The sequence below is a fragment of the Podarcis pityusensis genome (genome assembly GCF_964106645.2).
Source record: "Podarcis pityusensis genome assembly, chromosome: 13".
Classification (NCBI taxonomy): Eukaryota; Metazoa; Chordata; class Lepidosauria; order Squamata; family Lacertidae; genus Podarcis; species Podarcis pityusensis.
In genome coordinates, this window is record NC_138038.1 from 46,160,531 (window position 1) to 46,186,742 (window position 26,212).

General features: G+C 42.7%; 3 protein-coding genes across 3 annotated transcripts in view; all 3 read right to left on the reverse strand.

Annotated features, from left to right (window-relative positions):
* Positions 1–1,308: 1,308 nt before the first annotated feature.
* Positions 1,309–26,212, reverse strand: part of LOC308461930 (olfactory receptor 6M1-like) — a gene marked incomplete at both ends in the record, with an annotated part of 28,663 nt that continues 3,759 nt past the window's right edge. The window contains one exon of the mRNA XM_080979099.1: positions 1,309–1,998. Within this exon, the coding sequence (XP_080835225.1) occupies positions 1,309–1,998 (690 nt within the window). The remainder of the gene's footprint in view (positions 1,999–26,212) is intronic.
* On the reverse strand, positions 12,347–13,404 carry LOC308461707 (olfactory receptor 6X1-like; the record flags this gene model as incomplete). The annotated part of the gene is made up of 1 exon (XM_080978844.1): positions 12,347–13,404. One exon carries the CDS (start codon positions 13,402–13,404, stop codon positions 12,466–12,468), a length of 939 nt encoding a protein of 312 aa, XP_080834970.1. The 3' UTR covers positions 12,347–12,465.
* LOC308461702 (olfactory receptor 6X1-like) lies at positions 20,248–21,901 on the reverse strand. Its single transcript, XM_080978836.1, has 2 exons — positions 21,624–21,901; positions 20,248–21,507 (listed from the first exon to the last, which is right to left on the reverse strand). Exon 2 carries the CDS (start codon positions 21,394–21,396, stop codon positions 20,452–20,454), a length of 945 nt encoding a protein of 314 aa, XP_080834962.1. The 5' UTR covers positions 21,397–21,507; positions 21,624–21,901; the 3' UTR covers positions 20,248–20,451.

Sequence of the window (26,212 nt, forward strand, 5' to 3'; positions counted from 1 at the left end):
AGTGAGAAATGCAAATGTTCATTAGTTGGGAGGAAGTTAGTTGGTCGTCCTTCAAAGCAGCACTAGGGAACCTCCTGGGTCCAGAAGCTGTCCTTCTTCCTCAGACCACAAGCACTTCCCCACACCATCAGGTTGCAGAGAAGTAAAGGTGTGGCTGAGCAAGGAGGAACAAGTTGTGATGGCTTATCTTGGGCTGAGCTAAGGTTGGGAGCTGAATGCTGGTTGAGTGCAGCTGATCTGGGAATAAACTTTCTGAGCCAGAGAGCCACTGCATCCTAAGATGCTCATCTTGGTAGATTGTGCCATAGGACTACACCCTAAGATTCACTGGGATAAGCAGAGGTTGGTCTCTGGTTGAGTTTGAGCTCAGCCATGGCTACACTGACTGAAGTTCCTCAGCTCAGCCTGAGATACACCACCGTAAGTCCTCTATTTTGTCTCAGCTGGGTCTCAAATTAGGTGTGAATGCTCCTTCCATTGGTCAGGATATTCTTCCTTCTGTTATCTAAAATCACACTGCTGAAAATAATGACAGATGTTACTGAGGGCAGCTGGCGACTTTCACTTCGGAAAAACGTATGGTGGAATCATTTTTTAAGCATAAATGGGAGGGATAAGGAGGCCACTGGAGAACATGACTGTCTATTCTGTGCTAATCAGAAGACTCCATTCAGAAGCCATCTTGAAGATTGGTAGAATAGATCCATTCAGCTTGGGCTAATTTGGAGGCTACCCAGTTTGGCTCAAGGGTCTTGGACTGCTTCACTCCCCCTAAGACACACTTGCATCAGAATAAGTTAAATTGGAAACAATGGTTCTTAGTTTTGAGTTGACATATGTAGCATTGTACTATTAAATTGTCTTATTTTTGCACAAGATAAATGAGTCAAAAACAGAACTTTGCTTTAAAGAAGAGTGACTACCTAGTGAGTATTGCTACTGTAACTCTCCAATCTTATTATAAGGTGCAAAAGAGTAACTACCGCAGATATTAAACGGTAGGTGAGTTTTTTGGGGGGGTGGGGGTTACAATCAAATCTTGAATATATGCTCAGAGTGCCTTGCTGAGAATTTTGTAAGTGGACATAGAAATAGCTTTGCCCCAATCCACCCAAAACCTGAAACCTGAAATGATGGCTCTGCATAATTGTGTCTCAGTGTTTGAAATCTCACATCAGGAAAGTTGCCTACCAACCTTGTATTTTGTTGATTTATTAATAATAGGCTTTATATAGACACAAAATTAAAAAGCAAGCATAAATCTGCAATCACCACACCATAAATGTGCATAGTTTGGAATATATATTTTTAAAAGTCGCACTTGAGAAATCCTCTTCTCTTGTGGATTGCGCTCCGGACTGCCTCTTTGACCTCTGTGTTCCTGATTGTGTATATGAAAGGGTTCAGCATTGGAATGAGGGTAGTGTTCAGTACCGCCACTACCCTTGTTAGACGAGATGAGGAATGAACGTTGGGTCTCACGTACATGAAGACAAGGGCTCCATACAACATGGACACTACAATCAGGTGAGACGTGCAAGTGGAGAACGTCTTCTTACGCCCTGTGGCTGAAGGTATGCGGAGGATGGTGGAGATGATGAAGATGTAAGACACTGCAGTGAGGATCAAGGTCATGATGACAATCAGGATGGAGCTCAACAGTCCCAGAGATTCAATCAAGTGGGTATCTGTACAGGCTAGGCTTAAGATGGGACCGATATCACAGTAGAAATGGTCAACAATGTTGGACCCACAGAAAGGCAGCCTCCACACAATGATGGACTGAAGAAACATAATTATGAATGCTACATACCAGGTGGCAAAAGACATCTGAATGCAAACATGCTTTGTCATAATCACTGGGTACTGAAGTGGCCTGCATATGGCCAAATAGCGGTCAAAAGCCATAGCTGTGAGGATGAAAAGCTCTGTGCTACCCAGGATGAAGTGGAAAAATCCCTGGGCCATACAGCAAGCAAAACTAATGGCAGTCTTTTTCTGCAAAAGTGTTTGCAGCATTTTTGGTACAACGGTTGTGTTACCATAAAGCACCAATGCTGCAGCAAGCAAAGGCTTTAGCAGCTCAGCCAGCTGCTTGTGGCTGGAAAGCCAGACAGGATGTTTGTGACTGTTGCCATGGGAACAAAGGGGCAGTCCATTCTGTACTGAGCACCGGATGTTAGCTCAGTGTGTGTGTGTGTCATATGACCCGTACTGGATGTACTTGGGAGGAGTTTTATTCTTGCTGTTGTTGAGTGCAGACATGATTCTCTGTACTGATGTAAGAGGCAGAAATAAATGATGTAAATAGTTTTCTGTCTGCTTCTTTCCCCTCCCTGGGGACACCAAAGGGGAGAGAGGAAGAACGGTGTGTTCCTCTCATACATCTGAGAAGAATCGCCGGACCTCGCCTGCTTATCAGCAGAGGTTGGGAGACGCGGGGAGGTCGACAGGAATATCTGCCGGTGCCTGCTTGTGGCACATTCCTCTGACCCAGGCAGAATTCCAACAGTGGCAGCCTTCGGATGGTTGCGATTCATCGGACATCTGAATGAGAGGCTGGTGGATTGTCCTCCTCTGCTCCAAGGAGGAAGGAAAGCGTCTGAAAGAAGCCAGGGGCTCCACAGACAGCTGATGGAAAGAAGAGGTGTTTTCCAGAGCAACAAAGTTCAAGGTATGCTGCATTTCGGGCTAAAAGTGTGAACGCAGGAAGATTAATTCCCTGGTTCACGGAGCTGCGTTTCAAAGAAAACAAAAGCTCCGGAGGAAGAGGCCTGCAGCTTGGAGGCAGAAGCCTGCATTCCACAAATTTTTGTGGTAGATAAGATGTCTTATTGAAATGCATTGTTGCTAGGTAACGGAAAGTTACTGGCAAAGGGGCTGGACTCTGAGTGTAAGCCTGGGAAAGCGAAACAAAACCAGAGAATGTTTTGGCTACAAAGTTTACGTGCCCTAGAAGGGACTTTTCAATAGCAGCCAGAGTTTAGCTGCCAGGTGCAAAAGAGCGTAAACAATTTGCAGTTTGCTGCGTGAGAAAGGAAAAAAACGACTGTTGGATTTTACAGTTTGTTTGAGAGTGTGGGCTGGAAAGCTGAAGAGGCTTGGCTTCAAGATGGATGCCAAGAAAGGAGTTTTGCCTTGCCCTCCTCCCTTATCCAATGACAATTATTCATCTTGGTCTGTAAAGATGAAGGCCCTGCTGCAGAATCAGAGGCTTTTTGATGTAATTGAAAATCCCATCCCTGCAGCACCAACCAGAGGTTGGGAGTCACGGAACGTGAGGGCCAGGACTGCTATAATTCTGTGTGTCTCAGATGATCAGTTGGTGCATGTTCAGCATTTAGAAAATGCGAAAGAGGTATGGGACACGTTGCGTACAACGCATCAGAGAGATGCTGGTTCTTCAGCGTTGCTGTATTTTGAGAAATTGACCAATCTGAGACTTGCGCCTGATGGAGATGTTCAAGCGCACCTGACAGAAATGAAGTTTCTGCGTCAACAGATGGTGGAACGCAATTTTCGTCTTCAGGAGGAAGTGTTTTGCTTCATGATGATAAACAGCCTTAGCCGCACCTACAAGGTTGTTGCCAGTCAGCTTGGTTCCCTACCGGCCGCGCAGCTGACCGCGGAGAGAGTTTGTGCTGTGGTCCTGAATGAACACGACAGACTTGCTGCACTGGAAGAAAAAGACAGGGGGAGGGAAGAACAGAGTTCTAATTCCCCCACTGCTGATGCTACTGGGAAGCATGGTGTAGCATTGAGTGCTATCCGATGCTACAATTGTGGACAGACTGGGCATCTACAGCGAAACTGTAAGAAGCCGCGCCAGTCAAGAGGAGCAAAGAACAGCTCTACGAAGCCTCAGGCGTCAGGCAAAAGCCGTACCAAGTGCCAGGTGAAACCTGCAAAGGCTATGATGGTGAAAGGAACCACGCCAGATGTTGGGAACTCGTTCATAATTGACACGGGCGCAACGGTTCACATGTGCCCGCACAGAGGACTGTTTTCGACGTTGAAGAAGCAAAGCTTCACTGTGAAACAGGCCAATGGTCAGGAGTTGGAAGCAACTGGAATTGGGACTGTGTATCTTGAGAGTCGGAACTTGACTATAAGCAATGTTTACCTGGTTCCAGAACTGAGATTTAATCTGCTGAGCGTGTCGCAGATTGCAAAGAAAGGACTGAAACTGTCCTATGATGCTAAAAGCTGCAAGATCTACAAAGATGGAGAACTGTTTCTTACTGCCAAAGAGAAAGATGGACTGTATTTGTTGACTTTTGATCAAAGTGATTACATGAAATGTAATTCTTCTGATGTTTCTAACGAAATCTCTCTTGCAGGGGTGACCAAGACCAGTGTGAGCACCAAGACGAAGAAGGTCGACAGAGCATTTCAGCGGGTGTATGCTGATGTGATTGGTCCTCTAGAACCATCTAGAGGCGGTGCACGATTTTACCTTTTGTGTGTGGATTGTTTCACTAATTATTCTTGGGTTTATATGATGGAGAAACCGCAAGAAACTTTAGAAAAGTTTCAGGAGTTTTGTGACAAGGTTAAAAGTATGCATGATGCTAACATTGATTGTCTTTTCACAGATGAGAAGCAAATTTTTCTGTTACAGAAGTTTCAGAAGTTCCTGGATGGAAAAGGGATAGACCACAAAGTGGCAGTTTCACAAGAAGCGTGGAACAGGGGGATCTGTGTAAAAGTGAACAAAGAATTGCAAAAGGGGATGAATGCGCAATTGCTGAGTTCACATTTGCCACATGAATATTGGGCCGAATCGCTAGCGTCCTATCTTCATGTGTGGTTGAGAAAGGTCTCAACAGAATTGGGATGTTCTCCTTTTGAGAAGCTGTTCAATAGAAAACCTTCTGTTGCCTACTTTAAGGTTTTCGGGTCTCATGTGAGAACAGAAGCTCCAGGTGGAGTAAAGAATGCCAGAGGCATTTTTGTGGGTTATGAAAAGGTCTCTACAGAGTAATTTTGTCTGAATCTGGTCAGGTGATTCTCACAAAGTTCCTAGAGAGTGCTCCAAAGCAAGAGCGAGTAGTACAAACATTTCCCACAGGTGGCGATGATGATGATGATGAGTTTGATCTTATCGAGTTCAGTAGTACTGATGATGACAGCGATAGCTCAGACAGCTCAGTTGTCACAGTCATTGAGAGGAAATCTCACATAATGACTAGACCCTCAGAAGAGGAGGATGAACCATTGATTAAGCTTAGTACTGGTTCTCCAGAGAGTTCAGAGGCTGAACCAGAAAGCAGAGAAGAGCAGCAGCTTTTACGTAGGTCTGAGAGAGCAACGAAGGGTGTACCACCCAAGAGGTATTCAAAGGAGTTTGCTAACCTTGCATATGTTGCTATTGTAAACGACCAAGGACAGATTGAAGCTGTGTCTGAGTCAGAGACAAAGGCACAACAGAGAGGTGTTAACCAAGGTAATGCGAAGTCAGACAACCAGAGAGGTACACTGGTGAAACCAGTGGTGGGGAGTTCCAAGGGTGGAACTGAAACAACAGGGGAATGTTATAAATATAACAACTGTTTGTTTTCTTCTCTGGATGACGCTTTGCTCGCGGCACACATTGATACTTTAGGGGGAGTATGTTACCATAAAGCACCAATGCTGCAGCAAGCAAAGGCTTTAGCAGCTCAGCCAGCTGCTTGTGGCTGGAAAGCCAGACAGGATGTTTGTGACTGTTGCCATGGGAACAAAGGGGCAGTCCATTCTGTACTGAGCACCGGATGTTAGCTCAGTGTGTGTGTGTGTCATATGACCCGTACTGGATGTACTTGGGAGGAGTTTTATTCTTGCTGTTGTTGAGTGCAGACATGATTCTCTGTACTGATGTAAGAGGCAGAAATAAATGATGTAAATAGTTTTCTGTCTGCTTCTTTCCCCTCCCTGGGGACACCAAAGGGGAGAGAGGAAGAACGGTGTGTTCCTCTCATACATCTGAGAAGAATCGCCGGACCTCGCCTGCTTATCAGCAGAGGTTGGGAGACGCGGGGAGGTCGACAGGAATATCTGCCGGTGCCTGCTTGTGGCACATTCCTCTGACCCAGGCAGAATTCCAACAGGTTGTTGTGTAGCAGATTTCCAGAAATGCAAGATTGCACAGGAAAATGTACATTGGGGTTTGAAGTCTTGGCTCAATGGTTACAATGATGAGGATGAACCCATTGCCTACAATGGCTATGATGTACATGGATAAACCAATTACAAAAAACACTCCATGTAATTCATGCAGAAAAGGGATCCCCAGCAGAATAAATTCAGTCACCGTCGATGCATTCATCACCTCCATGTTAGCAAACACACAAATGCACACAGCCCAAATAATCCACTAGTATGGCTCTGAAGATATCCAATATTTTTAAAATCCACAAGAAAGCCTTCTTCAGAACAACTGGCATGGAAACTGGGGGTGTAGGAAAAAACAAAGAAATACGTATTCAGATATTTTGGAGTGAACGTCTATTTATCAGGATGTCCTCGCTTTTTTACAGTGAAAAATGTTGTTGTATCAACTGGAGCTTTTCAGTTAACGTATAATCAAATTTAGGAATGGGCAAAATACGCCCCAGCCCACAATAAAGTATTTAAATCAATCAGATTTGTTCATGACGGCTTTAAAAGTAATATTAGGGAAGTACCGTATTTTTCGCACCATAGGACGCACTTTTTCCCTCCTAAAAAGCAAGGGAAAATGTGTGTGCGTCCTATGGAGCGAATGCAGGGGGGAGGCAGGCGGGAAAAGCCCTCAAGAGCCGCACACAAGCTTCGTGCACTCTTGCGGACTTTTCTCTAGGAGGGAGAAGGGACTGACTGGCTGCAGCAGTCCCTTCTCCCTCCTGGGGGAAAAGCCCCCAAGAGCGGCACCCTCTTTAAAGGCTGCGCGGCTCCTGCGGGCTTTTCTACGAGGTGGGGGAATCCCCCCACCTCCCAGAAAAGCCAGGAGAAGCCGCACAGCCCCTTTAAAGAGCGCGCGGCTTCTGCGGGAGTTGGGGGAAGCTGCAGCAGATTCCCTCCTCCCGGGCTCCCTTTGAAGCGGCAATGTGGGAGGGGAGCAGCTTACACTCGTGTAAGCAGCTCCTCTCCCACTTTCCTGCTTCAAAGCAACCACGGAGGAGGGAAAGAGGGGACTCATGGATCCTCTTCGCTGCTCGAGGCTGCAGCAGATTCCCTCCTCCCGGGCTCCCTTTGAAGCAGCAAAGTGGGAGGGGAGCAGCTTACACTCGTGTAAGCAGCTCCTCTCCCACTTTCCTGCTTCAAAGCAACCACGGATGAGGGAAAGAGGGGACCCATGGATCCTCTTCGCTGCTCGAGGCTGCAGCAGATTCCCTCCTCCCGGGCTCCCTTTGAAGCAGCAAAGTGGGAGGGGAGCAGCTTACACTCGTGTAAGCAGCTCCTCTCCCACTTTCCTCCTTCAAAGCAACTACGGAGGAGGGAAGGAAGGGGACCATGGATCCTCCGCTGCTGGAGGCTTCAGCGGATTCCTCCTCCGTAATTGCTTTGAAGCAGGAAAGTGGGAGGGGGGCAGTTTACACTCGTGTAAGCAGCTCCTCTCCCACTTTCCTGCTTCAAAGCAACCATGGAGGAGGGAAAGAGGGGACCCATGGATCCTCTTCGCTGCTCGAGGCTGCAGCAGATTCCCTCCTCCCGGGCTCCCTTTGAAGCAGCAAAGTGGGAGGGGAGCAGCTTACACTCGTGTAAGCAGCTCCTCTCCCACTTTCCTCCTTCAAAGCAACTACGGAGGAGAGAAGGAAGGGGACCATGGATCCTCCGCTGCTGGAGGCTTCAGCGGATTCCTCCTCCGTAATTGCTTTGAAGCAGCAAAGTGGGAGGGGAGCAGCTTACACTCGTGTAAGCAGCTCCTCTCCCACTTTCCTCCTTCAAAGCAACCAAGGAGGAGAGAAGGAAGGGGACCATGGATCCTCCGCTGCTCACGGCTGCAGCGGATTCCTCCTCCTTGATTGCTGGGAGTTTCTCTGGGCAGGAATTCCCTCAGCTTAAGTGGGGTGGGGGAAGTGTGGCAGGTAGGGGGGTACTGAGAGACACATGTCTCTCAGATGAAAATTGGGAGTGGGCATTGTGTGAAGTGGCTGTGGATCTCCTGCCGCAGAACTGTAGGACTGTATAGAGTTGGGAGGGCCACCCAAGGGTCATCTAGCCCAGCCCCCTCACAATGTAGGAATCACAGCTAAAGAACGCCAGGCAGACGGTCCCCCAACCGCTGCTTAAAAGCCTCCAGTGGTGGAGACCCAAACACCTTCCGAGGTCATAGAATTGCAGGGTTGGAAGGGAACCCCAGGAGTCATCTAGTCCAGCCCCGGTGGACAGCGGGCGCAATCCATCCCGTTGCGCAGGACTAAAGATGCTGTGCAAGGCTAAAGAAGAAGCCAAGGCAGTGAGCGGGATGGATCGCGCTTGCTGCCTTGTCTTCTTTAGCTGCACTGGAGAGGTTTAGCTCCTGGCTGGAGAGGTTGCGCGGCTATAGATCCCGCGCACTGTCTTGGCTTCTTTGCTCTTTGGGGCTGGGGGGGGGAACCCGGGCTTCCCCTGCAGCCCCGAGAAGCTCTGGGAGAAGTGGACAGGCTGCATGCAGCCTGTCCGTTGCTCTTTGGGGCTGGGGGGGGGGATAATATTTTTTTCCTTGATTTCCCCCTCTAAAAACTAGGTGCGTCCTGTGGTCCGGTGCGTCCAATAGAGCGAAAAATACGGTAGTTGATGGAAACAGTGCCAGTGGAAATGCAAAGCCTGAATGTCACCCCCAACCCATTACTGTATTGTTGCATCTTTAAGATTGCTAATTCAATTCACCCCTTTATCTATCTCCCCGCCCTCCTCCCCTTCCTTCCTTCTGTTAGTATCTTCGGCTCACAGTCAGAGGTACCTGGCTGTTGAGCAGAATGGAAGGAAGGAAATGAGAAGATCACAACAAAATGGGGGGAAGAGAGAGGAGGTAGAAAGAGGGGAGAAGATCGAAAAGGGGAAGAAAGCGGGAAAATGGAAAAAAATGGAAAAGGGAGCAAGAAATAGGAGAGGCAAATAAATAAGGAGAAAGCAATGTGAAAGGAAAGCACCTGCTAGAAAGCTGAACAGAAAGGGACGGCATTAAAAAAAGACAGACAGCATGCTTGGCAGCCAGCATCCTGCTTGAAAAGGACATAGTCTTACCTTTTGCTAAAATTCTGTAGTGAAAATGACAACACAGTGAAGATGCTTTGCCTTAATCCACAATATCCCAGAGGTCAAAAACTTGTTCAATCTCATTCAACTACAAAAGAAATCTGGTGTCTATTCTGCTCTGTCTCTTAGCTGGATGCAGAATCTTATTGATAAACATGACTTCTGGAGGGATCGTTATTGTATTCAATATTCCAAATGCCCTATTTGTTCACTTTCCAAGAATTTCTCATGGGATATTACACCCCCAAGAACCTATTGATTGCTTAAGGCCATATCACTATAGTGTGATATTTCTGCCCTTCCATTCACCTCCATTCCCTTCTCCCCACAGAAATCTTGGTATAGTTATACATTAATTCCAATGAGAATAACTTCTTTAAAGGTAAACAGCCCTTCCTCTAGGACAGTGATCCCCAAATGGATGTCCTTCAGATGTTTTTGATTATTATTCAACAGAGCCCTTCTGCAAATGGAAGGAGCCATTTTCTATTCGTTTTCTTATATTTTTTCCCCTTAGGTTTGTACAAATTTCTCTTTTATGTTCTCCTGCCACACATATGCTCTATTGTGTGTGTGTTGTGTTTTTGTTTGTGTGTGTTGCTTTTTCCTCTCTTTTAGAAGATATCTGAAGGCAGCCCTGTTTAGGGAAGCTTTTAATGTTGAATAGATTATTGTATTTTAATATTTTGTTGGAAGCCTCCCAGAGTGGCTGGGGAAACCCAGCCAGATGGGCTGGGTATAAATATTATTATTATTATTATTATTATTATTATTATTCCAAGCTCTAGCTTTAATTCACTTGGTTAAAGCTTCATGCTCCTTTCTTCAGCATCAGGGTACCTGTGATTCATTCTGTGAATTCTTGCTCTCTTGCATTATTAATATTTTTATAAAAGTTTTCTCCCTTCCCTCTATACATCTGGTACCCCCCCTCCACTCAACCGAACCTGCCTATCAATCAAGGAAGCTCTCAGCTGTGATGCTCATTGGCAGCCTATTATTACTCCTTTCCCCGTGGGGTATCTCTTTACAGTGGTGCCTCGCAAGACGAAATTAATCTGTTCCGTGAGTCTCTTCGTCTTGCGGTTTTTTCGTCTTGCGAAGCACGACTATTAGCGGCTTAGCGGCTATTAGCGGCTTAGTGGCTATTAACGGCTTAGCGGCTTAGCGGCTATTAACGGCTTAGCAGCTTAGCGGCTTTAAGAAAAAGGAAACAAACTCGCAAGAACTCGCAAGACGTTTCGTCTTGCGAAGCAAGCCCATAGGGAAATTCTTCTTGCGGAACGACTCAAAAAACGGAAAACTCTTTCGTCTAGCGAGTTTTTCGTCTTGCGAGGCATTCGTCTTGCGGGGCACCACTGTACACATCACCAGTTTTCGGAATGATTCCCCACAAAACTCTAGGTTAACCCAGTTGGGGCTGGGAGGATGACCCTTTTCTGAACCCTGGAGAGCTGCTGCCAGTGTAGACAGTTGTGAGCTAGATGGCCTGACTTAGTGTAAGGCACCTTCCTCCTTTCCATAGGGTTCTGTTTCTAGTCTCCCTATTCCCTCCCTCTCCCACAATAGTTCTAATGTTAGGGCTTATCTACTCTTCTTTTTTGTTGGGCCTTGTACAAGCAGTTTGCCTCTTTCTAGGCATGGGTCTGAATAGTTTTGCCTTTGTCCCAATTGCTCTCCCCTGGAAAAATCTGTTCTTTAGTGCTATACCAGAACAAACTGCAATCTGCAGAAAACCCTATTGTTTTTTGTTCCGATTCAGCACTAAAAAAATTGGGTTTCCCCAGGGGGAAGGTGGCAAAGCAAAAGGAGGTGTGCATAAGCCACTAGTCTGCTTCTTTCTCAATTTGCATAAGAGTGGAGGCAAATCTATTCAAAATGAATTTACTCATGGCATTCGGTGGTTCCGACTCTATCAAGTTTTGCTTGTCTTGGACCACCTCTTAATATCAAGTGTCCACTTGCACCCAAAATACTTCTGCATTGTCATTTTTAAATACCCACCCACCCCTTAAGACTAATTATATGGCAAGGTATACACAAAAATCAATACATTACACACATAATACAAATAATATGCTGTGCTATATTTATTATTCATAACTGAATAAACATATTGATGCCTAATTTTTTCATATAGCTATAGACATTGTTGTATATAATTTTTGTGCTGTTTTTATAGTGTGTGTGTGTGTGTAATATACAGTATACATAATGTCATTCATATAAAAATATTTGTAACAACGCATATACTTTTCAGGATTTGTTTGTATTTTTAGCAGAGCTAGGAGGAAAAACCTCACTTGCTTTCCCTTCTGCAGTGACCAAAGGCAGATTATCACATACTCCATATCAAGCCCGTCGGTGTGCCTGCAACCAAGAAGTACCTGATTCAGCGGAACATATTCTCTTAGATTGCTCTCTACACAGTAGACCTCGCCAACTGATGCCGAGCAAAATATTGGCGCTCCGGCCTATAACTCCAAGAAGAAGCCAAATGAGGTTTTTCCTGGCAGATCGGGACAAAGATACCACTTCTTTAGTAGCTTCCTTTTTAGCCATAATTTTACCTGAAAGGGTTCCTAACGAACCATCCTTTCAGGGAACAGACAGGGTGAAGCAGAATGTATAAGTGCACACGATCACTGTGTCACCTTATGATCTTCGATTCAGGTAGGTAGTCATGTTGGTCTGAGGCAGCCAATATAGATACCTGAAGAAGTTTGCATGCACACGAAAGCTTATACCAAGAACAAATTTAAGAGCCAGTGTGGTGTAGTGGTTAAGAGTGGTACTCTCGTAATCTGGGGAACCGGGTTCGCGTCTCCGCTCCTCCACATGCAGCTGCTGGGTGACCTTGGGCCAGTCACACTTCTTTGAAGTCTCTCAGCCCCACTCACCTCACAGAGTGTTTGTTGTGGGGGAGGAAGGGAAAGGAGAATGTTAGCCGCTTTGAGACTCCTGAAGGGGAGTGAAAGGCGGGATATCAAATCCAAACTCTTCTTCTCTTCTTCTTCTCCTCTAAGGTGCTACTGGACATTTTTTAAAAAATATATATTTCTTATGATCTTCAACAGCTTCACCCTTGTCCTTTTAATTATCCCAGTGATTTTAAATGTTTTATACTTTGATGCCAAAAAAGGTATTTGATTTGAACCTCACTTCTCATTGAGATTAATGAGAGAAATAGGAATGAGGAGTAATCCATATGCATAATTCCATCAGTAATCTGAACTTCACCAATTCTTCCCTTTGGAATGCATTTTAAATGCCTTCTTTCAGGGTCCACCTCTTTTTATGGATTGCACTCCTGACAGCCTCTTTCACTTCTGTGTTCCTTATGGTATATATGAAAGGATTCAACATGGGGGTGAGGATAGTGTTCAAGACTGCTACAACCCTAGTTCCTGGGGATGGGTGTAGGACGCTGGGCCTCACATACACAAAGATGAGAGCACCGTACAAAATAGACACCACAATCAGATGAGACACACAGGTGGAGAATGCCTTCTTGCGCCCTAAAGCAGAGGGTATGCGAAGTATGGTTGAGATAATAAAGACATAAGACAGAATGTTTAAAGAGAAGGTTGAGAGAATAAATAGGATGGAGCTCAACAGTTCCAGCAACTGACTGGGGGTGGTATCGGCACAAGCTATGCTTAGCATGGGGCCAAAATCACAGTAGAAGTGGTCAATGACATTAGAACTGCAGAACGGCAACGTCCACAAGATGGGTAGCTGAAAAATCATAATAATAAATCCCCCATACCAGGTGGCCAGGGACATTTGAATACAAACATTGTTGGTCATAATCATCGGGTACCGAAGTGGCTTGCATATGGCTAAATAGCGGTCAAATGACATGGCTGTGATGATAAAAAGCTCCGTAGTTCCCAGCGTGAAGTGGAAGAAGTTCTGGGCCATACAACAATAGAAGCAAATAGTGGTCCGTTTTTCTAAAAGGGCCTGCAGCAACTTAGGTACAACTGTAGTGGTGTAGCACATCTCCAGAAAGGCAAGGTTGCTCAAGAAGATGTACATTGGTGTCTGAAGCCTTGGTATGAAGGCCACAATGATGGGGATGCAGCCATTCCCAATGATGGCTACGATATACATGAATAAACCCACAACGAAGAAGATTCTGTGAAGATCAGGTAGTAAAGGAAACCCCAGAAGGATAAATTCAGTCACTGTTGTATTCATCACTGGAAATTACGATCAAATAATCCTCAGATGTGTCTTGGAGGACATCCCAAATGTCCATGTATAAGAAGGACCCTGAATTCCCATCTAGGAGAAGGACAACTCTGATCCTAAACCCCCATTGCCTTGCAGGATATCTTCAGGAGCAGAAAATACTAAGGAGAAAACACCACACAAACCCAGAGTGGAGTCCCTAAAATGGTTGGGTGGCACCTTGTACATCATCTTCTGGCAACTTGTGCAGGCATCTGGTGCCAAACGTATCACTCTGCTTTCCTTTGGACCACATCAGTGAGGCTGAGAAGGGGGTCTTGTCATCTGGGCAGTCCAGGACCTCCATACACACTGCCTAAACTTGTGCTCCATGGAGGTCACTTTGGTGCAGCTAACACAGTGATAGATGGATGCAAGCAACAAGCTTATATAGAATTAGACTGCCTAGGGATGCTGGGTGGTGGGTGGGTGGTAATGGCATATCTGTAGTGGAAGTTCTTTATTATTGTAAAAAAAAAAATAACCTAACTATGAACCACCAGTTAAAAGTCATTTAAACGGAGGATGATCAAAATAGCAGTAGAACTTCTAAAATCGATTCAATGTGATTCATTTTAATTAAATCTCGAAAGGAGCATTAGAAAGAAGGGAAAGAATGAACAAATGAACTCATGAAGGAAAGCTTCCTTGGAAGTACCAGCAGTATATATCAAGCAAAATTGTAGATTTATCGGACTTTCAAAGATGCAGCAGCTTGAGATGTTATTGTTTTCATATTTAGACAGCATACTTTTTGACTAGGGAAACATAGAAGAGAAAGAAAGAAAGAAAGAAAGAAAGAAAGAAAGAAAGAAAGAAAGAAAGAAAGAAAAAGACTGTTAACCAAATAATTAAGAACATTTTAAGCAAATTTGTTGCTTATGGATACCTTATGGTTTGCTTTGGAAGTACAGGATATAAATTTAGTAAATACACAAATAATAAATATCCAGTTATATAATTTACAACGCCTTAAAACAGTGGTGGGGAATGTCCCTTTTACAACCATATTTGATGTTTATGGTCTGTAGACCAAATAAAGTGACAACTTCTGTCATCCCTGGCTATTGGTAATGCTGGGTGGTGGAGAGTAACCTGAGTCTAGGTTACTTGCTAAAAACACTTGTAGTCACAAGGGAAGTTAAAAAGACATTTTGTTCAGGAATGATGAATTTATTGAAAAGGCCCAAAAAACTTTGAAAGATTATTTTGAGATAAATATGAACACTTCAGTGGAAAAAAAGAGTAATCTGGGACGCAAGTAAAGCCGTAATGAGAGGCTTTTTGATACAACAGAATGCAATTAAGAAGAAAAGGCAAAATGAGAAAAAAGATAAAATTTTGGAAAAAATAAAGGAAGGAGAGAAGAAATTGAGGGCGAAACCAAAGTCCCAGGAGATCTTAAAAGAAATAAAGCTTTATCAAGTACAATATATGAAATTGATGAACCAGGAAATAGAATGGAAGATTAAACAGATGAGACAAAAGACATTTGAATCGGCAAATAAGTGTGGGAAACTGCTGGCTTGGCAATTGAAAAAAAGACAGAAATTAAATACTATTACGAATCTGGAAGTGGAAGGAAAGAATATACAGAATCCAGCTGAAATTAGAAGGTGCTTCCAGAGGTATTTTAAACAATTGTATACACAAGAAAAGCAGAACGAAATGGATATTGATAAATTCCTGAAAATAAATGGACTACAAAAAATTTCCCAAGAAAACAAATTAATGCTTGATTACAAAATAACGGATCAGGAAGTAGAAGGGGCCATTCAGAATATGCAATTAGGTAAATCTCCAGGACCGGATGGACTGACTTCTAGATACTACAGAACTTTGAAAGAATGGCTAATACAACCATTAAAGGAAGTCTGCAATGAAATATTGGAAGGGAAAAGGGCACCTGAATTGTGGAAAGAAGCATATATTACACTTTTACCAAAATCAGAGTCTGAAAAGACGCAACTCAAAAACTACCGTCCCATATCACTGCTTAATGTGGATTACAAAATTTTTGCAGATATTTTGGCTAAAAGACTAAAAAAGGTGTTAGCAGAAGAAATTCATAAAGACCAAGCGGGCTTTCTCCCGGGCAGGCATTTGTCTGATAATACGAGGAATGTAATTAATATTTTAGAAAAGCTACAAGTGAAGATTAATACTAAAGCAGTTTTGATTTTTGTGGACGCGGAGAAAGCCTTTGACAATATTTCCTGGAGTCTTATGAAGAAGAATTTATTAGGGATGGGGGTTGGTAAAAGTTTTGGAAATGGTATAGGTGCAATTTACTCAGAACAAAGGGCTAAATTAATTGTGAATAACGTAGTGACGGAAGAATTTAAGATTGAGAAAGGAACATGACAAGGTTGCCCAATCTTTCCATTGCTTTTTATTTCGGTCCTGGAGGTTCTGCTAAATATGATTAGAAGGGACCAATTGGTTAAAGGTATACAAGTGGGATCTAAACAGTACAAACTGAAAGCATTTGCAGATGATTTAGTACTGACTTTACAGGAGCCAGAATCAAGCACAAAAAGAGTATTAGAATTGATTCAAGAATTTGGCCAGGTAGCAGGTTTTAAGTTGAATAAGATGAAAACTAAAGTCCTGGAGAAAAATCTGAATGTGATTGAGAGAGAGAGGTTTCAGAGAGAGACAGGCTTGACACTGGTTAAGAAAGTGAAATACTTAGGGGTTAATATGACTGCTAAAAATGTGAATTTATATAAGGATAACTATGAAAAATGTTGGACTGAAGTGAAAAGAGATTTAGAAATATGGTCAAATTTGAAGTTATCGCTGCTAGGCCGAATTGCTGTGATAAAAATGAATGTATTACCAAGAATGTTATTTTTGTTCCAATCACTGCAAATCTTGGACAAAATGGACTGTTTCAAGAAGTGGCAGAGAGATATTTCTAGATTTGTCTGGCAGGGCAAGAAGCCCCGTATAAAATTTAAGATTTTAACTGATGCTAAAGAAAGAGGTGGATTTGCCCTGCCAGACTTAAAACTTTACTATGAATCAGCCGCTTTTTGCTGGCTGAGAGAATGGATGCTTCTTGAAAATATGGACATTTTGGATTTGGAAGGTTTTAATAATGTATTTGGTTGGCATGCATATTTGTGGTATGATAAGGTCAAAGCACACAAAGCGTTCAAAAACCATATTGTAAGAAAAGCATTGTTTAATGTCTGGATAAGATATAAGAATTTGTTAGAAAATAAAACCCCAAGATGGCTGTCACCTATGGAGGCAAAGGCTCAGAAAAAACTCAGTATGGAGGCCAAATGGCCGAAGTATTGGGAAATCTTGGAACAAGAGGATGACAGATTAAAATTACAGAGCTTTGAAAAATTAAAAAACAGAGTGCGAGATTGGCTCCATTATTATCAAATAATGGAGGCATACAATCAGGACAAAAAAATAGGTTTTCAAGTGGAAAAATCAAAGCTGGAAACAGAATTGTTAGACCCCAAAGTTAAGAATTTGTCAAGAATGTATAACTTGCTATTGAAATGGAATACTCAGGATGAAATGGTGAAATCTGCTATGATTAAATGGGCACAGGATGTTGGACATAATATTATGATGGCTGACTGGGAACAGTTATGGACCACTGGTATGAAGTTTACGGCATGTAATGCCTTAAAAGAGAATTTAATGAAAATGATTTACAGGTGGTACATAACTCCAGTCAAGCTTGCAAAAATTTATCATTTGCCTGATAATAAATGTTGGAAATGCAATGAAACTGAAGGTACTTTCTTTCACCTTTGGTTGACATGCCCAAAGATTAAGGCATTCTGGGAGATGATCTATAATGAAATGAAAAAGGTATTTAAATATACCTTCTTAAAGAAACCAGAGGCCTTTCTCCTGGGCATGGTGGGCCAATTGGTGCCAAAGAAGGACAGAGTTTTTTTATGTATGCTACAACAGCAGCAAGAATACTCATTGCAAAGCACTGGAAGACACAAGATCTACCTACCAGGGAAGAATGGCAGATGAAGCTGATGGACTACATGGAATTGGCGGAAATGACTGGCAGAATCCGAGACCAGGGAGAAGAGTCGGTGGAAGAAGATTGGAAAAAATTTAAAGCTTATTTACAGAAATATTCCAAAATTAATGAATGTTAGAAAGATGCTGGAAAGAAGTTATATGACTTTAGTAGAAATATTATAAAGAATTAAGTATGAATAGATTGACATTGGATAAAGAGGTAAATTTAAGTCTAAAATTGCGTTAAGTTAAACTATGGAACTAAATTTGTGAAAGAGGGAAAGGACTTGCTGGAATATTTAATTGAACTAGAATACAAAAAAGGAGGTGTGAGGAAGTCGAGGAAATAAGCAAATGAAAGATAAAGATATGAAAATATGTGGTTCTTTTGTATGTTTGTTTGTCCTTTTTGGGTTTTTCCTTTTTTGTTGTTGATGCTTTTGCTTTCTTCTCTTTTTCTTTTTGTACCATTGGTGTTTTGTATTTTTGAATTTATTTTTGTTTTTGAGGTTTTGTAATTGTTTATTGCTCATTTCCCCCCCTCTTGTTTGGCTTCTGTTTTTCTGTAATGTTTAAACTTCAATAAATATTTTCATAGAAAAAGACATTTTCAACAATTAAGGAGATATTTGGGGTTAAGGCCACGACACTGAATTTACACCAAAAGTTTTGAAGTTCTCTGACACTTTTCGTGTTAGTGAAATATTCACATGATTTGCATACACTGAAAATATCACTACTTACTGTTAGGTGGATTATTTTAATAATGGGAAATTCCTCATGTTTTTGAATTAGGAGAAGAAATGTGCTGCAAAAGAAGGAAAAATACAATGCAACCAGCCATTAACGAATAAATAAATGGAAAAAGAATTGATAACCGAAACACTAAAAGGCAACCTTCAGCAAATTTCAAATGGGCTTCCACACTGACATTTTGTAAAATTAGCCACACTTAAATAATTGCGATTCCACTCACCCCTAAGTGTTTTTGCTGTACATCTTCCATTTTCTGTTTTTAGAGACGTTTTGGATGGGGATAAATGATTCAAATGCAGGTTTTTCCTAAAATGTTTGAATGTTACCGTTTGTGCAGTCAGTTTGCAACAAGCTGTCCTTCTTGACAACTTATCCAGAATATACATTCTCTTCTATCAAGGACAGCTTTGGTTGGGGGTTATTTGCTCACTTTTGTCTTCCAAGCAATTGATTGTTCCATTTGTCCACTTTCTAACAAGAAGCACTTGTCCAAATCTCTGAACATGGGACTTAAAATACATTTTATTAAGTATGTCTTGGAACACAGGAGTGTTCATGTTTCTCAAGGGACATGGCAAACTTCCAATAATGCAGGGTTCTCCAATGGCTATTAACAAGATTCATTAACAGGTAGAAAGTTTTCTGCAGATTGAACTTTGCAAACTCACATGAGAAAGGCAGATGGGAATGGGGCTTACTCATCTGCTGAATACCCATTTGGGGAATTTCAAGACTTCCTTAATAAAGGCCAACTAATACTTTAGAACAGCTTTCCCAGATCTGGTCCCCTTGGCTATGTCTCCCATTATCCCTGATCATCAGCCATGCTGACTGGGGCTGTTGAAAGTTGTAGTGCAAAACATCTGGAAAGCACCTGTTTGTTGAGTGAGATGATTTAGATGAAGAAAGAACAAACAATAGAAAAATAATTACCTATGGTAATTTCCACCTGGATAAAATAGAAGACTTATGGAAGCAGTGTTCGGTCACAAATCGCTGCAGTGAATTTGTGTCCAGATTTTCACTTTTTGAAATATGGCAACCCTAATGAAAGGGGGCATTTTAGGGGCATGGTGGGACCATAGAGAAGGGGAGGTGTTTTCCACCAATGCTATTTCCACCCACCAGCCCCTGAGTTAATTAGTAGCAATAAGGTTTAGTTTTCAGAGCTGTTGTTTCTTTTTATAAAAACAATCCATAGGTCATGACTAAATAAAAGTTCACCTTCATGATTTAATAAGGATCTTTCAACAAATTATGTTGTCCCATAATTCTATCCAACAACAAGCAACAATTGAATAATTTGGGTCGCACAAACACACACATTCTTTAATCAGTTTACATACATTTGCACTGCACTGTTCAAGTCTAAAAGGTTTTTCAGATCATACAAAAATATAAAAACAGATTTAAAATAAATGTCATCACTTTAGAGCATGAAACAATAGAAGATTAGTAACTCTCAGTGTTAAAACTACTTGAAGACTTCACTTGGTAACATGAACCAAACATCAGAATATTGGTGTGGGACTGAAATTCTAAGGAGATGTTGATTGATGTTTTAAGTGTTTGTTTGTTTGTTTGTTTGTTTGTTTGTTTGTTTAGGGCAGCCTTCTTCTTGCCCTAGTGAGCAACCTGGCTGCTAAATTCTGTACCAGCTGAAGTTTCTGAGCTGTCTTCAGAGGCAGTTGCGCATGTAATGTATAGCAGTAATGTAACCTAGAGGCTTCCAGAGCAGACAACAGAAGTTAGGCTGGGCCACCAGCCGAAGCTGATGGAAGGCACTCCAAGCCACTGAGGCTACCTGAGTTTTAAGCAACAGCAATGGATCCAGGAGTACAGCCAAGCAGAATGCTAGTTCTGCTTAGAGTACACCCACTGAAGTTAATGAATCTAAGTTAGTCATGTTCATTAACCTTAATGGGTCTCCTCTTAGTAGAACTAGCCTTGGATACAACCCAATAATAACAACGACATAATAGCACAACCATTGGCAATCATAGTTAGTAATAACTGTAATATGGCTAGCATTAGTGAAAGATCTATACTGTAGCAAATTCTATTATAATATTACCATTACTGTGCATTCTATTTTTGAACATACCCTACAGTGTGCCTTTAACACTAAGCTAAGATTTTCTTTGCCCCTAGCATTGCACTCATCATCCATGGCAAATACTAATGTCTCAATCTTCAGGATTCTCACAAGACAACTTTTACCAGCCAGTTTTTTGAAGCACATTTTAAAAATCATTTTTTGAGGGCCGCACTCTTTTTATGGATAGCACTCCTGACAGCAGCTTTAACGTCTGCATTCCTTATTGTATATATGAAAGGATTTAGCATTGGAATGAGGACAGTGTTCAAAACTGCTACTACTCTGCTCAGGCGAGATTGGGCAAGGACATTGGACCTGACATAAATGAAGATCAAGGCTCCATACAGTATAGAAACAACAATCAGGTGAGATGTACAGGTGGAGAATGCCTTCTTGCGACCCCTGACTGAAGGTATCCGAAGGATAGAGGAAATGATGAAGATGTAGGACACTGTGTTGAAGATCAAGGTCATGATGACAAACACAATGGAACTGATAAATCCCAGTAACTGACTGACGCTGGTGTCAGAACAGGCTAGTTTTAACAATGGGCCAAAATCACAGTAGAAGTGGTCAATGATATTGGACTTACAGTAAGGCAACGTCCACATAATAGTACACTGAAGAAACATAATGATGAATGATCCATACCAGGTAGCCAAGGACATCTGAATACAAACATTCTTGGTCATAATCATGGGGTACTGAAGAGGCTTGCATATGGCCAAATAGCGGTCAAAGGACATCACTGTGAGGATTAAAAGCTCTGTACCGCCAAAAATAAAATGGAACAGATTCTGAGTCATGCAGCAATAGAAACAAATAGTGGTTTGTGCTTTTATTAGTGTTTGTAGTAACTTAGGGACAACTGTTGTGGAGTAGCAGATCTCCAGAAAAGCAAGATTGCTCAGGAATTTGTACATCGGTGTCTGAAGCTTTTGTTCAATGACTACAATGATGGGGATGAACCCATTTCCTAGGATAGTTATAATGTACATACATAAACCTACTACAAAGAAGATACTGTGTAGCTCATGGAAGAAAGGAATTCCCAGTAGAATAAATTCATCTACCGTTGAGGTGTTTGATATGGTCATCACAGCAGAACAACTCCAATAATCCTCTGAGGTGGTTCAAAGTATGTCCAAAACTTCACACACACACACATAATGATTTTTTGCAGATTGAAAGAATTAAACTGGCCTAGGCTGCAAAAGAAGACAAATGGAAAGCCACGTGAAGAGTCAAAAATAGTAAACTATGGAGAAAATAGCAATTCATCCTGAATATAATAGGCAGAAACACTGAAGGAAAATAAACTTACCATCAATGAAGATAGATCCTTATGGAATTTTGTTTTAAAGTTCTGTCATCACTTTTACGCCATCAGCTAAGAAATCCTCTATCATTTTTCCTGGTTATTCAACGATAGCTCATGGTAGCTCCTTTTTCATGGTGTTGGAAGTCTTGGCAATCCCCAACAAAAATGCCTCGGGTTTTTTAACAAATGTTAAAAACAAAAGTTGAAAAACATCTTCATGTATGCGACAACGGCCGCGAGAGTTCTGGTAGCACAAGGATGGAAGACTGAAGAAACTCCGATTAAAGAATCATGGCAAGAAGAGGCTTGCATATGACAAAAAAAAAAAAAAAAAAAAAAAAAAGAATCATGGCAAGAAAAATTGATGGACTATGCAGAACTGGCAAAACTGACACATAAACTACGAAATAAGGATAACTGTGACTTTAAGGATGAATGGGAACCTTTCACAAAGTATTTGAAGATGCAACAAAGCGAACTGGACTCCTTGGCAGGTTTTGAATAAACATTCACAATTTTTTTACTGATAATAATAAGCTAAACAGTTGGAGGATCTATACAACTCTGTAACATGCAGAAAATAGCATTATTGGAGAAACCAAAGACTGGAACTGAGGGAAGTCAGGGGGTGAGGTGGGGGGATGGGTTTTATGGGGGGAGGAAAAATGGGGGGGAAATAAGGATATGTTTTTGGAAAATATGTTTTGTTATAATTTTGAATAAAATTTATTTTTTTTTTAAAAAGGAAGTCTTTAGTAGTGCATAACACTTTATGAATAACCAGGACAATATATGCAATATATTAGAAATGTCACTACTCTACTTATTTTCAAAAGATTTATTACATGTCTACTCCAATTGTGGGACAGAATGTCTCATGATTCTGGAGATGAAAGCAATTGAGAGATACAAAATAAAGGAAAGTCTTCAACACATTCAACAGGCTGAAACTCTGTAAGAATAACACCCGCTGCAATGCCTCTTGGCTTTTTTAGACCCCATCTTGCACCTATTTTCACCATCACATGACAAAGTTGTGTTCTACATGAATGCTTCAACTTGATTAAATTGCGATGATAACACAATGCTTATCCTTACTACAGTTCCACAGGAATAGAGAATCTTCATTAGAAAGGACGGCTTTTGAGCAGGTCATTTATTTTCTTTGATCTTCCAAGCAACCAATTTGTCCACGTGCCAAGCATTTCTCATGAGAGGCTATTTCGTCAAGTCTCTCAACATAATATAACACATGGTTTTGTTGGATATGCATGATTTCTCATGAGAATGATGTCCAAGAGGGAAGGGTTGTCTCATGAGTATTCTCACTATTTATGAATCTAGATCAAACTAGAGTTATGTAGAGTTTTCTCTAGATAAAATATGTCAGGCAGGAGCCTGGTGAAGCTGGATTGTGTGTGCATGTATTCTTTAGATGAGCAAATATCCATATTTGGAATCTCAGCTGGCTTAATAAACAACCATCTACAGTTTGACATAATATTCAGAATGCCTAAAATGTGAAGTTGGTCATGTTGGTTCATAAGAGTGTGTGGAGGAGAAGAGAGTCCACAGCTGGTCACTATCTTTAGTAGACACAAGCAAAATGTCACCAAGCTGTGAGAAGCGTTTGAGATCTCAACATATTTTCATCAGACAAGATGTTGCATGTTCAGACCTTTAAACCTCCCCCTTAAATAAATTCAGACAAGACTCAAATTTTGGTTTGGTTTTTGGCAGAATTTAGGCCACACTTTATTGATTACAGCAAGTGAGTGGTTGCATAGGCTCTGGTTCGACTAGCTCTCTGCACCGTTGCAGATAGCGCTGACCCAGGGCACCAGCATAGGTGAGTCTAGGGTGAAAACCCGGATAGGCAGAAAGCCGGGAACAGGCTATGTCCACCACCCAGATGTCCGCCTGGACTCCGGCACAGGCACAACCCCCTCACAGGGTTGACCAAACCACTGAGTCCCTGGATTCCTTTAATGAAATACCCTTCACATAGGGATGGTGGGAGCGTTCCCCCATCCCTATCACCTGAACCAGAGCCTTTAAACAACCTTACAAGCTGAGATGATTTGCTACGTGGCAGGCAAAACCCAAATGGCACCAGCCAATCAGCCACGTGGGGAAATTCCTGCAGTGCCCCTGTCCCAACAATAGACGACAGACGACGGCATAACAAGGTCAAGCACACAGCCATGGAAAATAGGGAGAGGTGGGCGGGTATTCTGATGCACGCACCGAAAGAGGAAGCTCTGGGTCATGTGCATAGGTATATATATATATATAGGTCCCTTGATCCGTTTTGGCATCAAGGGACCTACCAATCGGGTGTTGTGGCTATCCAATCGTACCCACCCACAACACAGGGTTTGGTTGCCAGGCCTCACTGCAACACGTGCCCTCTTTAAGGGAGGACCCGATTTACACAAAGTGTCTGTTAGGGGAATTAAAAGAAATGTGGCTCTGCCCCACCACACTGACTGCTACTGATAACCCCAGTCTGAAACCCTGGAGAGCTGCAGCCAGTGTAGACAATACTGATCTCAATAGACCTGTGGTCTGACTCATTATAATGCATCTTCCAACATCCCTATCAAGTGTTTAATGGTTTAATAAGGGCCATTAGACAAATCATGAATACTGCCTTTTTCAGCTGATCCTTTCCCTCCCTCTTTTCGGCAAGACTGTATGCCTGTTAAATATTTGATCATATGAAATTCACCCTAGTGCACAACTTACAGAGGTGGACTATATAAACATCAGAACAAGACTGCATCAGGTGTGTGTGTGTGGTTTTTCTTGTCTAAGATCTGGAAACACAGAATGATCCAAGGAAACCATTGTTCTCAGAAGTGTATATGGACAACATAAGGCCACACTTGGGCAAAACTAAACATTTCATTCATTTAAATAGGAGGAATTCAATAAGGGGTTTAACTTCCCCATTTGCAAAAATCAATCAATCAATTTCCTATTTTTGCAATCCTAGTTTTGTACACATTATCACTTACTTCTTGTTCACATTGTACTTAAGTCAGGTCTGTTCATCTGAAACAGCTGTTGTGCATGCATAGATGAGCATCTATGTGCAGAAGGCAGTTTCGTGAATAGGAGTTCCAGCATGGGAGTGTGTGTGGCAAAGATAGGGAAACCAAACAGGCAATGCATGCTGGGTGAAGATATCTTCACTCCATCTTGGATGTGTACATGAAAATGCAGCTTGAAAGAGACCTCACTGTATTTTAAGCCTCTAATGTGTATATACTGAATACAGAGGGTCTTAGAGTACACAAAGAGCAGCCACAGTGTCTTGCAGTATTAACTGACAATTCCAATAGCAAAGCCACAAGTTTGAAGGAATTAAATGGTATTCACTAAATGACATGTACACAAAGGTGCAAATCATTCCACAAATGAAAGGAAACTGCTTGGCATTTGTGCATGATGTAAAAAACTGACCTTAATAAACAATTACTGTATTTTTCGCACCATAGGACGCACTTTTTCCCTCCTAAAAAGCAAGGGAAAATGTGTGTGCGTCCTATGGAGCGAATGCAGGGGGGAGGCAGGCGGGAAAAGCCCTCAAGAGCCGCACACAAGCTTCGTGCGCTCTTGCGGACTTTTCTCTAGGAGGGAGAAGGGACTGACTGGCTGCAGCAGTCCCTTCTCCCTCCTGGGGGAAAAGCCCCCAAGAGCGGCACCCTCTTTAAAGGCTGCGCGGCTCCTGCGGGCTTTTCTACGAGGTGGGGGAATCCCCCCACCTCCCAGAAAAGCCAGGAGAAGCCGCACAGCCCCTTTAAAGAGCGCGCGGCTTCTGCGGGAGTTGGGGGAAGCTGCAGCAGATTCCCTCCTCCCGGGCTCCCTTTGAAGCGGCAATGTGGGAGGGGAGCAGCTTACACTCGTGTAAGCAGCTCCTCTCCCACTTTCCTGCTTCAAAGCAACCACGGAGGAGGGAAAGAGGGGACTCATGGATCCTCTTCGCTGCTCGAGGCTGCAGCAGATTCCCTCCTCCCGGGCTCCCTTTGAAGCAGCAAAGTGGGAGGGGAGCAGCTTACACTCGTGTAAGCAGCTCCTCTCCCACTTTCCTGCTTCAAAGCAACCACGGAGGAGGGAAAGAGGGGACCCATGGATCCTCTTCGCTGCTCGAGGCTGCAGCAGATTCCCTCCTCCCGGGCTCCCTTTGAAGCAGCAAAGTGGGAGGGGAGCAGCTTACACTCGTGTAAGCAGCTCCTCTCCCACTTTCCTCCTTCAAAGCAACTACGGAGGAGGGAAGGAAGGGGACCATGGATCCTCCGCTGCTGGAGGCTTCAGCGGATTCCTCCTCCGTAATTGCTTTGAAGCAGGAAAGTGGGAGGGGGGCAGTTTACACTCGTGTAAGCAGCTCCTCTCCCACTTTCCTGCTTCAAAGCAACCACGGATGAGGGAAAGAGGGGACCCATGGATCCTCTTCGCTGCTCGAGGCTGCAGCAGATTCCCTCCTCCCGGGCTCCCTTTGAAGCAGCAAAGTGGGAGGGGAGCAGCTTACACTCGTGTAAGCAGCTCCTCTCCCACTTTCCTCCTTCAAAGCAACTACGGAGGAGGGA

Coding starts and splice junctions, on each gene's coding strand:
- LOC308461702 (XM_080978836.1), bottom strand. CDS start 21,396: ATGACCATATCAAACACCTCAACGGTAGATGAATTTATTCTACTGGGA.